At 39.3% G+C, this 16,197-nt stretch overlaps 1 protein-coding gene across 7 annotated transcripts in view; it reads right to left on the reverse strand.

Moving 5' to 3' along the window:
* The window catches only part of DOCK4 (dedicator of cytokinesis 4), a 471,214-nt gene that overhangs the window by 207,648 nt on the left and 247,369 nt on the right, over window positions 1–16,197 (reverse strand). For all 7 annotated transcript variants that reach the window (XM_003811224.6, XM_008963612.4, XM_034964844.2 and 4 more), the window contains exons 9-12: window positions 11,556–11,637; window positions 10,646–10,706; window positions 5,940–6,072; window positions 1,335–1,423 (exon numbers count right to left, since the gene is read on the reverse strand). In XM_003811224.6, coding sequence (XP_003811272.2) covers window positions 1,335–1,423; window positions 5,940–6,072; window positions 10,646–10,706; window positions 11,556–11,637 — 365 coding nt within the window. The remainder of the gene's footprint in view (window positions 1–1,334; window positions 1,424–5,939; window positions 6,073–10,645; window positions 10,707–11,555; window positions 11,638–16,197) is intronic.

A 16,197-nucleotide genomic window follows, 5' to 3' on the forward strand; every position in this document is an offset into this window, starting at 1 on the left:
GGATAAGAACAAACAATATTCACCAAGTTTTTGTCTACTGACCAAACCTAAAGATGTCATTATATATGCTATGCAATCTATATATGCTATATAATGTAGTATATACTATATGTTACTAGTACAATACTATGTACCTCATATGACTTATAGTGGTATATATTTCAGTTCCTCTCTGAACAAGCACACACACATTTTTCTTCACATGCCACTGCAATCAGCATCACTTTCTTTTTTAGCCAACTTCAATGTGTGAACCTGTATGTTTGTCAATAATGTTGCTGCTCAAAGCCAGCCATAGGCAGTGAAGCATTTTTTTTGTTGTTGTTTTTTGTTTTTTTTTTTAGACGGTGTCTTGCTCTGTCACCCGGGCTGCAGTGCAGTGGCGCGACCTTGGCTCATTGCAAGCTCCGCCTTCCAGGTTCACGCCATTCTCCTGCCTCAGCCTCCGGAGTAGCTGGGACTACAGGTGGCTGCCACCATGCCCGGCTAATTTTTGTATTTTTTTTTTTTTTTAGTAGAGATGAGGTTTCACCGTGTTAGCCAGGATGGTCTCGATCTCCTGACCTCGTGATCCGCCCACCTCGGCCTCCCAAAGTGCTGGGATTACAGGCGTGAGCCACTGCGCCCGGCCGCGAAGCATGTTTTTATTGGACCTCACTAAAAATTGCTATTTATCAAACTTATTTCCACAGAACAGTCACAAATCCAAGCATCATATTTGTCATGTGATTTTTAGCTTTCTTTTTTTTTCTTTTCTTTGAGACAGAGTCTTACTGTGTCACGCAGGCTGGAGTGCAATGGCACAATCTCAGCTCACTGCAACATCCGCCTCCCAGGTTCAAGCAATTCTCCTTTCTCAACCTCCTGAGTAGCTGGGATTACAGGCACCTGCCACCATGCCCAGCTAATATTTTGTATTTTTAGTAGAGACGGGGTTTCACTGTGTTGGCCAGGTTGGTCTCGAACTCCTGACTTCAGGTGATCCACTAATCTCGGCCTCCCAAAGTGCTGGGATTACAGGCGTGAGCCACCGTGCCTGGCTGATTTTTAGTTTTCAATAACAACTTAGGAGTATGAAGACTTGGTACCAAAGAACAAATTCAGATTATCTTTTTCGTTTCAACAAGAATAGAATACATTTTTTATAGGGAGTTATAAGTACAACCCTATCATAGCATAGGAAGACATACCAGAATGTTCATTGAGCATTTTTAAAGTTAGGGAGTGAATAGACAGAAAAACAAAGGGCTGATAATTTCCTTCCCAGACAGACAAACAAAAAAAAGGGCTTGGAACGAAAAGTGTAGGGAAAATCAGCCAGCCCATACACTCACCTGCATTGGAGCCAGTCAAGTTATAACGTGCATTCAGCTTTTTGATGATGTTCTCATGGATTTGGTACCACTCACTCTCTGTGTTACACCTATGAAAACATTAACACTCTGTTAAGCTTTAATGATGCATGCAATCAAGCAGTGATCCTCATAGTACATCTGCCCTTTTCGTTATAACCACTATAATGTACCTCCTTGAGGTCCCCGTCAACCTGCTGCAACTGACTGTCAGTTTTAGCATGGTTGTCCCAGGATGAGCAAGAATGTCCGTATCTGGTAATGCCTGACCACCTACCTCACGACAGAAGCAGCTGGGATAACACTTCGCAGATTACAAGTGGCCCCAAAACAGACAGAAATCTCAGAGAACAATGTATACAGGGGAAGGCAGCCCCAACTGAGTTCAACTCCCCAGATTCAAATTCTCACTATTAACCAAGCTATGTTCTTTAGGTGAGTTTATTTACTCTTGTCTTAATTTCCCCACCTATGAAACACGGATAATATACTAGAACTTTAAACTAACATGGGCTTAGGGTAATTCCTGGCATATAATAAATGCTCAGTAAATTAGTTCTCATTAGCAAGTCTCTGCCTACTGTAACATGACCAGGTTTGTCCAGAATCAAAATGCAGCAAATTAAGCAAAATGAAATTGACATTAACACAGCTTGTACTGGCAAAAGACTGGCAGGATTTACCAAAGAATAATAAAATTACTCTTTCAGATCTTCCACATGGGGCATCTCTCCGTCTTTTCACAGCAATCTGTACCTCTTTCTCTTAGCTTTTATCACTCATTAGGTCATGTTATCTTTGTTTACATGGTGTAGTTCACCTGGGAGACTGTTAAGGTTCTTGAGGACTGGATCTAGGACTGGCTGATATCTGAGTTTCCTTTAGTACTTTGAATGCTGTGGATGCTTAAAAACTGTCAGTAGTATGAATGAATGAATGAATGGATGAATGGATGGATGGATGGATGGATGGATGGATGGATGGATGGATGGACGGACGGACGGATGGATGTCCCTCTGCCTGGTAACTCATAATGATTTGTAAGCATGTGGTTCTGCTATCCATCCTTACTGCCACTACTCTCCCAGATTGGCTGGGGAAAAGTTCCTTCATCTGAACATATGTGTAAATTCACTACTTTATTAGCCATGAATGCATCCTCCCAAGAGGCCTGAACATCAAGATTCTGTACACTATCAATCAAAATCTCCCACAGTGCAGGTTCTGTTTCCTAGTGATCAAGTCTGAGGCAGATAATTCATAATTATTTGCTCACATTTTTATTTATTTTATTGCCACAGGATTTTGCAGGATGAACATGATGGAGGTGATTTTTGAGCCAATTAACAGTGGGATATCTAAATGAGCGCCGAATCTTAAGAGGGCTGGAAAATTAAGATGGAATGAAACCATCCCACCTGTCTAGTTGTAAGACACCAAACTGCCATTTAGCACATTCTGCCTCCAGTTTTCTTATTTCAGCCCAGTGGGGAAGAAAGAAAGATGGCTTGCTTCCTATTAGATAGTTAAGTGATTCCAGAATTCATGCTTTTAACCTACAAAACTCAAAACTCAAAACAAACAAACAAACAAACAAAAGCTCCTAAAGTATGTGACTAAAGTATCTTCCAGGCTCAGGCAGGCATTTGCTACTGTTCTTTGAGTCCCAGAAGGGCTGGGGGTTCAGTCACCTATCAAATAGAAATTTCTCCCCAATTTTTTCTAACAGGCACTTTCCCATGTTTGACTAAATTCACAGTTCCTTCCTAATCTACAGTGACTGTTTTGACTGGTTAGTATTACTCTTGAAACAGCATCACTATTTGCTGAATGGGCATTTTTCAGGAATTTATCTTCTATTAAGAATGACCCAAAACCTTATTTGATGCTTACGGAAAAGCAGACAATAAAAAAAAAACACAAAGAGCAGAACAATTTGTCTTCATGAGTGTGACTGTCTCCCATTGGCAGGGCTGGAATGCATAGGTCTTATTCCGCTGGCTGCATAATAAAGGGTGATGATGGGACTGTCCATCCCTCTGTTTTCCCACTGGCAGGATAAATACAATACTTGCTACTCACACCTGGAAAGACTACTTTAAGAAATGATGAGAGTGTGTTTGTGAGGAATTTCAGTATGCTTAAAAAGCCACATAACAGCAGCATCATCACCTTACTAGACTATGGTGTGAAATAACACCTGGAAAAATACAAATTATTAACTGGAGAGCTCAGATGCTGGAGCAAGACAGTCCTGACCTCAAATCTGCTTCCTTTTCTTATTAGCTAGGCAACATGGGGCAAGTTATTTAACTCTCGTTCCCCTATGAGTAAAACTGAGTAGGAGTGTCTGTCTGCTTCATGGGTTTGTTGTGAGGACAAAAGGATACGACACATGCAAAGTGCTTAACACAGTTCCTCACACATAGTAAGCACACAGTAAAGGGTGGTTATTATCAGTCATTAGCATTTCAAATAAACTACGTTTTATGACCACCAGTTAAGTATGGAAAGAAGGGTATCATGGATTTAAGCTTAACCACTGAAATTGAGGGTTGCTATGTGATAAAAAGAGTAGCAACTTTTACCACCCACTAATTTCACCAAAAGTTTTCAAGTTTAACATCAACATCACAGGTGTTTTCCTTTTTAAGAGGGATGAAGAGAGTTTCCGGTCCTAAACCACAGACTATAGATAAATCTTTGTCAATGAATTATTAAATGTGTTACATAGGTCCCATTGGATGGAGAGTAGAAAAATCCATGAAACCCTGCAGCAGAGGTCAAAAAGGCAATTTTAAGTATATGTCCCATAGGCAGTGGGCCACTTGTGTTACCATCACCTATGAAAAATCTACTGGCACATATTAGGTATATTAACACAACCTCCAGAATGGAATACGAAAGCCAGTTCACTCATGGAGGTAGCCAATGGTGTGGTCCTCAAACCAGGAGTGTGGAAACCCTAATAAGTCTGCTCTGAAGATGTTGCTGTATATTAGGCCTCAATGTCCAAGCCCGTGGGGAGGTGGCATGGTGGTGTGGGCCAAACCCATGTGCATTTAAAAAAATCATTTAACTTAGGATTTGGAATATATCAAGTAACTGTCTTAGCAGAGAACCATGGGTTAAACTGTATCCCCCAACAAAGGTAACGTTGAAGTCCTAACCCCCAGTACCTCAGAATAAGACCTTATTTGAAAGAGCGTCTTTACAGAGATAATCATATAAGAAGGTTATTAGGGTGAACCACACTCTAATATGACTGTATCTTTATAAAAAGGAGAAATTTGTAGCCAGGCATGGTGGCATGCGCCTGTAATCCCAGCTACTCAGGAGGCTGAGGCAGAAAATCTCTTGAACCTGGGAGGCGGAGGTTGCAGTGAGCCGAGATTGCTCCACTACACTCCAGCCTAGGTGACAGAGCGAGACTCTGTCTCAAAAAAAAAAAAAAAAAAAAAAAAAAGTTGGGGGGGGTGGGGGATTGGACCCAGAGAAAGCCATGAACACCATGTGAAGATGAAGGCAGAGATCAGAGTGACGCGTCTACAAGCCATGGATCCCCCAATGACTGCCAGCAAAGCACCGGAAGCCAGGAGAGAGGCACGGAGCAGATTGCCCTCACAGCCCTCAGAAGGAGCCAACTATACTAATATCTTCATCTGGGAAATGTGAGACAACACATTTCTATTGTTTAAAATCTATTTATGGGCTGGGGATGGTGGCTCACGCCTGTAATCCCAGCACTTTGGGAGGCTGAGGCAGGTGGATCACAAGGTCAGGAGATCGAGACCAGCCTGGCTAACACGGTGAAACCCCGTCTCTACTAAAAATACAAAAAATTAGCTGGGTGTGGTGGCAGGCACCTGTAGTCCCAGCTACTCAGGAGGCTGGGGCAGGAGAATGGCGTGAACCCGGGAGGCGGAGCTTGCAGTGAGCTGAGATCGCACCACTGCACTCCAGCCTGGGCGACAGAGCGAGACTCCTTCTCAAAAAAAAAAAAAAAAAAAATTTTATTTATGCCTAGTGTTCCATTATTGGAACGCTAAGCATGTGGAGTTATTTATATCCTACTGCTCAAGGTCATCGCCAAGATAGGATTGCAAAAATTTCAAAAAATTGCAACCTCAGGCATAAATGGGTTAAGCCATGCAGTTTGTGGTACTTTGTTATGGCAGGCCCAGCAAACTAACACCTAGAGTAGGATGGAAGTCATCTGGGCTTCCCTTCCCCAATTCTAATAAATTTACTTCAAAAAGTACTTTCACTTTCCAAGAACACATTGACTGTCTGAAGGTAAAGACGTGCTAGGTTTATAAATTCAAAGGTGGTATCCCACATAGTAGACGGTCTACCTAACTGGTAAACTGTCTGTACTCATTGGTTCTTAATTCAGTAATTCCTCTGACTGGCAAATTGTGGCTTGTAGGCTCACTTGCAACAAGTCTACAGATTACTGGGTTTTTGAGGAATGGCTCATAAACCACCCATTGTTCTTCTCTACCCACCTAAAGTAGCATTCACCCAAGTAGGACCCACATGTACCCCTGTGCCCACCCCAGCCATCACCACGTGCATGTTTCTTACATGTATACTTTCAGAATGAGGTCATCCTTTGTCTCTCCTGTTAGTAGGTCAGCGATGCTAAGAACTGCACAGCCAAAGGGTCGTCGGTACTGGACACTACAGGCATTCTTTTTTTCTCCTGCTCCCATTCGACCTGTTCAATTAAAGAGCAATCATTAACCCATGGAGCCATTTGATTAGATGCATCTTAGGTAGCGAAACATACAGCTATAAGATAGGCCATTGAAATGTAATTGGGCAATAAAGAGCACCCAGGTTGGGCGTAACAGAAGATATTGCTTCAGTTCTGGATTCTCCTCTCCAGTCACCTAGCTGTGTGACCTTGGGTAAGCAGCTTAAATTCTGGGCGTCAGTTGCCATCTGTAAAATACAAAGACTGGAACAGATCCCATGTTTGGGAACCATCCCCTGGCCCCTGAGATTCATGAAGGCATCCCAGGAAGTTCACATCACTAAAGGCAGTAATGGTGACTCTTCCATTTTCTATTTTTAAACAAATTCCATATTCAAAAAAACTATTTCAAAAATTTCACCTGTGACTAGAGTAGTTTGAGGTTGTCTGAAGTACAGCAAGTAAGCACAGGTGATCAAATGTGCATGCTCCTGCCTCAGCTCTCAGGCTGTTCAGAACTCAGTTGTCACCAAAATGGTTTTAACTGTTGTAAAGTTTTAACTTGTTTAAATTGTTACATGTTTAAAAATATGTTATTAATACACTGTTTTAATGTATTGTTGGTATTTAATTATCAGTGGATTATTTTGAAGACAAAAAGCAAAAAGTACACTGAAGTTGAAATATAACAAGTTAATGTGGGAAAAAATGATTTTAAAAATCTGCAAATTTGTCTCTAGATGCTTTTCAACACAACCATAAATTGTTTCTATCTGAGCAAAATCCTCCTATAGCACATCAAGATATCTCCAGCAATTCCAAAATCCAATGTTAAGCAGGAAAAAATGGGATGACAATATCCAATTTGGCTTTCATTCATCAGTAGTAAAGGAAAACTACCTCTGCAAGATGTCACTTTCAGGGAAACACAGCCCGAAAACCTCTTATTTTATCAGTTAGAATCAAACTAAAAAATGGCCAAAATAAGCCAGCTGCTTTTCAGATGTGCAAAATGTAAGAATTTAAAATATCAGGTTGTCATGACCTGATGCCATATGTATGGCCAAATTTCACTCTACATAATTTTAATATAAATTCTGTCTGAAAACCGAACACTTTATGTCATACTTGAATTTAATTATCAACCAATCCTACTTTTACTTACACAACTGATTTAAACAAATTTAAAACTTTGGTCACTTTTTTAAATGAAAAAAAGGTCTCAATTTATGTCTATTTTGAATAATATTACAGAATGTATTAGGATGAAATATTAATATGTATGGCAGTCTTTATCAATATCATGGTTTAAAACATGCTTTTTTCTTAATCATTTCCTTGCAAATACAAGATGACAAAAGGATAAGATTTCTGAGTGGAGAACTTCAAAGTTATTTAACATCAGAAAGAAGCTCCTTAGTAAAAAAAAAAAAACACTAGAAACTGCAAACAAGATTATTCCTAATGACTCTGCTAGCTCCTACAGTTTACACAAGGGCATGCACACATTTCAATCCTTTTTTGTTTGTTTGTTTTTAAACAACCCCTTCATCTAAAGCTGCACTAAAGAAAAAAAACTGTAGGGGACAGAAGGAATGGCAAAATAAGGGAATAAGGTTGATGGGAGAAGTGTAGCTCTCACAACCACTTAACACTCTCCAACGAGGATTTTGTCACTTGTGACCCCTGGGAAGCTTATCTCCCAAACCTCCACCCGACTCATGTCTTCAAACATGCAAGTTTAACGTTAAGCCACGGCTTTAGACACCATTCTAATTACTATACTGGAAAGATGTTTTGGTGCCAGATCAGTGGCACCAACCCTAGAGTTAATAAGAATTCACAGTTCTGACTGGGCTTTGGGAAACCCGATCAGATTTCTAGCACATTCTCTAAGTAGGAAGGAAGGTAGCGGGAGTGGGAGAAGGGAAAAGTACTGAGCAATCAACCAAAAGTCAAAAGGGAGGCATAGAGGTTGAAGAAACTTCCTGGCATGAGCAGGAAGATATAAAACTATTAATTTCTCTTTTTTTTTCCTCTCCATCTTTCTAAAGAGCTGGACTTAAATTCCCAGAAGTGAGGTACTGTTGCTCCTGCTTTCTGCAGCCAGTGACGGCCAACATGCCCTTTTCCTACTAAATAGGTACAAGAGACATTCTGTAAGAAGTATGTGTCCCTTGTTAAATATAGTGAACGCCAAGTTTCTCTTCAAATAATCAGTATGTCAGCATGTTCAGCTCTCTTATTCTTTGATTCTCCATTTTAAAGTTTAACTTCCTGGTTCTCTTCACCGCCTTGCCTCTAGTTTCAATAAAAAACTTTCCTGCCAGTTCTGATCAGTAGTTTACATCTGTTCCCCTGGTCACCTGCTCTGTCCTGACTCATCCCGGTCACCTGCTTTGACCTGAGTCACCCTGGTCACCTGCTCTGACCTAAGTTACCGTTAGTTACCTGTTTCTAACCATCCTTCCCGCCAAACTACTCACCCTGCCACTCTGGCTTATACTCCTGCTCTTTTCAACATAGTCAATCAGAATTAGCTTAGACTGTGCAGTCCAACCCTAGCAAATAGGGGAACAACAGAGCAGTAGGGGCTACCTGCGTCAGGAATAAGAACTCCTTCCCCTCCTCTGTCCAGGTGTGCTCTTGCCATTGTTCCACCTGTGAGAGGCACCCTTTCTGCAGAAGGTAAAAATTGCCTTGCTGAGAAAATTAATGTTTCAGTGCTATTTCTTTGTGGCACTGAGGAACAAGCATTTTGCATTTCTAACACCCTGAAAGACAATGATCTGCCACCAATTTCACTCCATCAAGGGAGCTGGCAGACTAAATCTTAACCTATCTTAGTGTATTTTACCTTAATCTCACTTCTCCTTCGGTCTCAAAATGTTGAACTGGTAAATGTTTTTTGCAATAATCCTAGAGAAGTATTCATTTGCCCAAAACTGAAGACAAAGATAGGGAGGTAATTTCTGACTCAACATTCATTTTAATGACTTAATGACCATAACAATGTTAATAAAAAGTGCAATTACAAATCAAACACCAAGTATTTGAAAGGCTGCCCTGTGATGGGCAGTACTACTGAGGCGGCTTCCTTGGCAATAACACTGTGAGTGAAGTCCATGGGCCAGAAGGCACATACTCACTTTGCTGCATGTTTTTTTACCACCCCAAATCCATAGATATCTTTGAGAAAGTTCTGAAAGCAAAAGTGGTTTACTTTTTCTCTTACTGCTATCAGAGATTATATTAAAATTTTAACAATGTTTACATGAAGATATATAAAACCACATTTTACTTTAACCATTGGTATTACATTTGAATTTAAAGAAACACAGACTAAATGACAAACTACCTCTGCCATCCTGAGAACAGACAGGCTTTATCTCATAAGAAAACAGCAGCATGGGTTCTAACTATTCCAACCTTTTCAAAGATTCTTTCCAATTTTTTTCATAGACTCATTTATAAAAAGAAAAATGAAAACAAAACCAAAAACTGTCTATTTTTTATTTCTACTGTCCTTCAAATACCAAAATAGCATAAAATGAAAACAGGTTTTCAGAATAGATTTTTATGAGAAAAAACATACAGAAAATCTATGTGGGAATAAAAGTATGTTTTTTATAGTCTCACTCAATGCACAATGCAGTTATCGTGTACATAAAACCAAAGCCTATAAAAATAAATCACCTTGCAGGACTACATGGCAAGATATTACTATCTCACAGAAGTATTCCTAGGCAAGTAATGGAGTACAGTTAGTGAAGAAGTGGGAATGAATTCCCAATAATGACTGATTAGACTTAACGGAAAAACTGTGTAGGTTACACCAGTCCTCATTTCACCTAATTCCTCTGCCATAAAATGCCTGCTTTTAGAGGCATTTTATGTGTAAAAATGAGGGAACACATTCTGGCTTCACTGAGCAAGTTCATCACAGAACATTAAAGTGGGTTCTGCAAGATGTTAATAAGTGCTACATTATATAAGTGTTTTCATAGTCAGATCAAATTTGAGGAAAACTAGGGTCAACAAAGTTAGACAGGCATATTTATTTTTCCCTTTAGGACTTCTCAGACCCTTTAATAAGCTGATGACATTATATAAGTTAAAAAAACATTCAGTATTCAGTATTTCACAGGCCTTTTTTTGTAGCACCTTCTGGAATAATGCTCTGAAGCATTCTGCACTTTGGAAAATGCCAATTTATACAGAGCCTTCATTAACTTATAGGAAACTCAGCTCTGAAAAATTCATTTATGCTAACAGAAATTAGAATTTTAAAAGACAAACACAGAATTTTTGAATCAAATATGTTTAGGAAGGCTAGCAGAACAAAATGAAACATAACAAACTTCTTAATTACTTATATTAAAAGAGACCAGAATCTGTTTATGGTAGGTGAGGAGGTCATATGTGGGGTTGGGAAGGTCTGGGGACAATTCACAACTTCTGTGATTCTTGGATTCAAATCTGGCTTTGATATCTTTCTGATTCAGACAGCAATAAATCACAACAACATAGAAACCTCTTGGCATTTCTCCTCTCTGTTCCTTGCCCCTACTGCACTGACAAGTGTTATACCTACCGATTCGGATAATGTGCACGGTGATATAAATGTCCTTTCTTAGCTCACTGCTGCCCAAATCCTACAAACAAAGAAAGTTTGGTTATTTTGGAAGACATGAGCGGCACTTAAAGGGCATAGCACTTTATTTTCACAAATAAAAGAAGAAAGACAGAGATGGACACAGACATTCTTAATGGAATGTTTGTAGCAGAAGTACATGATTTAAATCCTGTTCTAAAAATATCATTACAATCAACCTTAGGTCAATTGATACCAAGTAATACTTTAAAGAAGAGAGCACTGTTGATTCAATCTCTCACTCATTCATTCTTTAAACATTTATTAAGCACATACTAAATACCAGGTGTCTTGCTGAGTGCGATCACTGGTTTTGTTTTTTGTTTTTTGTTTTTGGAGATGGAGTTTCGCTCTTGTTGCCCAGGCTGGAGTGCAGTGGTGCGATCTCAGCTCACTGCAACCTCTGCCTCCCAGGTTCAAGCAATTCTCCTGCCTCAGCCTCCCGAGTAACTGGGATTATAGGTGCCTGCCACCACGCCTGGCTAATTTTTGTATTTTTAGTAGAGACGGGGTTTCACCATGTTGGCCAGGCTGGTCTTGAATTCCTGACCTCAGGTGATCCACCCGCCTCGGCCTCCCAAAGTACTGGGATTATAGGCATGAGCCACCGTGCCCCGCAATCACTGTTATACTTTGGTAATAGTATAACAGAAGCAGTAATACACTAAAGGAATGAAAGTAATCCTGGGAGGTGATATTCAGAATTCTGGGCACTAATGTAATTTGTGTGTTATTTACATAAAGTTTAAAAGCAAATTCACTATGTTCTCTCACAGTAATTTATTTCTCCTAAATAGTATGAATCATAACTGGATGAATCTGCCTTATGAATGAAACAAGATCCACTCACCACAAAGAGGGAGCAATGTCGTTCCGGTTTATCAGGGGCTTTGGGAAGCCCGTTTCTATTCAGCCTCAAGAAAAATCTCTCACTACAAGAGAAAAAATGTTTAACAATTTGAAAATTATTTAATAGTTAAAGATTTATCCCTCTGTAACTACTCTTCATCACAACAGGTAAGCTAAACATTAGGTTGTTCATTTAACATCAACATTGCTTATATAAATTAGGAGAGCTCCGAAGACAACAAATATTTGCTTCACTTCTGTTAAAACTGGCAAAGCAGCAACTACAAAAGCAGAAAGCACCTATATACAAACAGACATTAACTTTTGAAAGACTTGAATACAATTTTATATCAGTAATATCATTATTCCAAGAGGTAGAAATAAATGCACTAAAAGAGAAAAATATGACATGTTTCATGTGTCTGTAACTAAGATTTCTTTTTCATGTTTTATGTCACATTACTTAATTAACATTAAAGATATTTTGAGTGCTAACTATCTATTAGAAGGCTTCATATTTTATGGTCTTATAAGTCTCCAATCTGTAACACAAGTAGAGATTTCAAAAATGAAACTTAAATTTTCTTTGGTCAACAAACGAACAGAAGATCTCAAACTACCCCCACTAAACTTGCATTTGAAAATACAGTGCCACCGGGAGCTGCGGTGGCTCAGAACTGTTGTCCTTGCACATAAGGAGGCGAGGCTAGGCGTTTGAGGCCAGCCTGGGCAACATAGAAACCTCTCATCTATATAACCAAAAAGAAAATACAGTGCCACCTAGATTTAATGAAAACACAAATAATGCTGTTGATCAGCCACTAATTCATAGCAATAAATACTTATGCATGCCATTTGTTTATTTATTATTATTATTTTGAGACAGAGTCTTGCTCTATCACCCAGGCTGGAGTACAGTGGTATGATCTCAGCTCACTGCAATTTCTGCCTCCTGGATTCAAGAGATTCTCATACCTCAGTCTCGTCAGTAGCTGGGATTACAGGTGCACACCACCACGCCTGGCTAATTTCTGCATTTTAAGTAGAGACAGCATTTCACCATGTTGGCCAGGCTGGTCTCGAACTCCTGGCCTCAAGTGATCTGCCTGCTTCGGCCTCCCAATATGCTGGGATTACAGGCATGAGTCACTGCACCAAGCCATGGATGCCATTTAGATCCAAGGTAATGTGTGACACTATTTATGTTCAACAAAATAAAACAAATATAAACCCACAAAAAATTAATCTACCAGCTACTGTGAGCTTCAAATTTTAACTGAATTTCAATATCCTGGTATCAATGACAGAGTTAAATAGTTGGCTGTCTCAGGCAATGAGCACACAACCAACATCTACAGAATGTAAAATGCTGTAGCTTTGGTCAGTGTAGCTTCAGTCTAGGGAACAAGCAGGGAAATGGAGAGCAGGACATTAATAAAAGGCTCAGAACCAAGGAAGCCTCTATGTTATCACCCGATCCTTGCCTTAAATAATGGTTCCGTCATTCAAATACATATAAGAGGAGATATGAGAACCATAAACAGATCTCTAAGGAAGCACATGAATTTGAATTTATGGCTGTTTTGGAACACTTATTCTCTTTGGTGATCTAAGTCTAGATAGATACGTTTAACAGAATCAACTACCTGGCTTATCTCATCTTTTACTTATGTCTATTGCTGACTTCTCATATGAGAAAGGGCAGCCAATACATATTTCTATGGGGTCATTTTCACTCTTATTACCTATATTTTTTCCCAGAAAACAGATGGCCAATAAGGCACGCATGAAGAGAATAAAAATTGCTGTAAGTATCCTCAATTGAAGCTAAAGTTCACATGTGATATTATTCCAAACTGGAGGCTGGGAATGACACCTACTACTGAGGGTGCAGAGATAAATTAATCTTATCCAATTGTCATTTACTATAATTCAAGGAAAATGACTATAAGCTCTCTTCACAGTAAAAGAAAATAAAATTCATTATTATTTCAAATTTATCATTTTAATTTTTTTTGGGTGTGGGGGAGGTCTCACTCTTTCACCCAGGCTAGAGTACAGTGGCACAATCTCGGCTCACTGCAACCTCTGCCTCCCGGGTTCAAGCGATTCTCCTGCCTCAGCTTCCAGAGTAGCTGGGACTACAGCTGTGTGCCACCACACTCGGCTAATTTTTGTAATTTTTTTTAGTAGAGATGGGGTTTCACTATGTTGGCCAGGCTGGTTTCAAACTCCTGACCTCAGGTGATTCTCCCGCCTTGGCCTCCCAAAGTGCTGGGATTACAGGCGTGGGCTACCAGGCCTGGACTATTTCAAATTTAAAATCAATGAAAAGGAAATGTGCAAGAATTCATCTTGGGACAAAGGAATTATACTTTAACCATATTATTAGGTAATACATTTTTGGGAATTTACCATTTGACAGGTACTCTGCCAAAGACTTTACATAAATTATCTCATTTTATCCTCACTATGCCTTTAGGAAATAGGTACTATTATAATGACCATTTTACATATGGGAAAACTGCGAAATAGTAAATAGTTTTACTCAAGGTCACAGAGATGGTGTGTGGCTGAGCAAGGATTCTATTCCATGTATTAATTCAAAACCCTGGCACTCCATTAGAATGCTATAAGGTAACTTCCTCTTCTTCTCTATAGAAATATTGAGTAAATATTTCCAGAATACTGAGATAAAGGAAAAGCCATCATTTGCCTGACCCACTCAGCAGTCAAGCCTGGTCCCAAGAGTTCAAGGTAACCTTCTCCATACCCTTCCTGGGTTAAGAGGAATGAAAGAAGTGAGAATCCTGATTTAGCAGGTTTCAAAGAGGTCTTTGGTTTGAAATTGTTCTTTGGTAGTTTTCTTTTCTTCTTCTTTTTTTTTTTTCCCGAGACGGAGTTTCACTCTTGTTGCCCAGGATAGAGTGCAATGGTGAGATCTCGGCTCATTGCAACCTGTACCTCCCAGATTCAGGCGATTCTCCTGCCTCAGCTTCCTGAGTAGCTGGGATTACAGGTGTGCACCACCACGCCTGGCTAATTTTTGCATTTTTAGTAGAGACAGGGTTTCACCATGTTAGTCAGGCTGGTCTCGAACTCCTGACCTCAGGTGGCCTCCCAAAGTGCTGGGATTACAAGTGTGAGCCACTGTGACCAGCCAGTAGTTTTCTTTAACAAAACATGCTTAGGAAAAAAAAAAAAAAAAGACTTGAGAAACAAATTATTTTATTAAACAAACACAAAACACAAAACTCCAAAAAGATTTAAGAACTCAGCTTTACTTAGTCAAAACTGCTAAGGTTTAAGGATGGTATTTAGTCTGTTTCTTAGTAATCAGTTACCTACTAATGTATTTATTGATTACATTTTAGCACAAAACATAAGCAATGTGAGCATTTTCCCCTCTCCTATATCATGGACGGCATGTTCTACTTTATGTTTTTTGAGATGTAATGAGGTTTGTAGCTCCTCATTACCTCTACAGAAACATTCAAAGCAAATTTCACATTATCTTGGTCAGTCTAAAAAGATGGACGCCAATAAGATTAAAATACAGAAGTCAATAGGGCATTTTCAATATTAAAACCTTAACTTTAACACTGACATAAAATCCAATTCCATATCTGTACATTTCATCAATATTCTGGAAAACAATGTTTCCTGAAGTATTCTATTGCAGAAACAGATCCTTTTTGCTCTGTCACTATTTTAATTTCAATAGTTTACACAGAATCCTGATTATGCAAGTATTATACTATATCATATCCTGTTTCAGAAAGAATATCAATATGTACTAAGCCAATGACATATACCTTAGCTTAAGCATGCCTTAAGGGGAAGATACAAATAGACTGAAAATGGGTACTATGGAGAAATAAGTCATGTGCAGTTCTTTTAAAAGCCAGACTTCTTTTAAAAGAAAAAAGAAAAAAAAAAAAGGAAAACATCTATGGCCAATAAAAAAAATCCTTTTTATTCATTTGATGACATGCTATTGTTATGCCAACTCAAATCAATTTATCTTCTGCTTTAGTGATACAGCCACTAATCACTCAGCAAATGGTTTTGGACAAAAAAAGACCTATATTAACGTATTTTGGAATCTTTGGATTATTATTACTCGCCCACACTGAAATGTTTGGAGAATATCAGAAGGTATGCCTTCAACACCCAGAAAAATACTGAACAAGTCAATAATACTGCATTCTTTTTTTTCCTTTCTTTCTTTTGAGACGGAGTCTCGTTCTATCACCCAGGCTGGAGTACAGCGGCGCGATCTCAGCTCACTACAACCTCCGCCTCCCAGGTTCAAGTGATTCTCCTGCCTCAGCCTCCAGAGTAGCTGGGACTACAGACGCATGCCACCACGCTCGGCTAATTTTTACACTTTTTGTAGTGACGGGGTTTCACCATGTTGGCCAGGCTGGTCTCCAACTCCTGACCTCAGGTGATCTGCCTGCCTCACCATCCCAAAATTCTGGGATTACAGGCATAAGCCACCATGCCTGGCCAATAATATTGCATTCTGGCACATCTTCTGAAATTCTCCAAATATTTTGCGCAAACTTTTGTGGCCACACAGAAATATGTTTTTGACAGTCTATTCTAAGTCTGTTCTATTGCAACTCTGTGGTAAGTAT

This window comes from Pan paniscus, chromosome 6 (genome assembly GCF_029289425.2).
Source record: "Pan paniscus chromosome 6, NHGRI_mPanPan1-v2.0_pri, whole genome shotgun sequence".
NCBI classification, from domain to species: domain Eukaryota; kingdom Metazoa; phylum Chordata; class Mammalia; order Primates; family Hominidae; genus Pan; species Pan paniscus.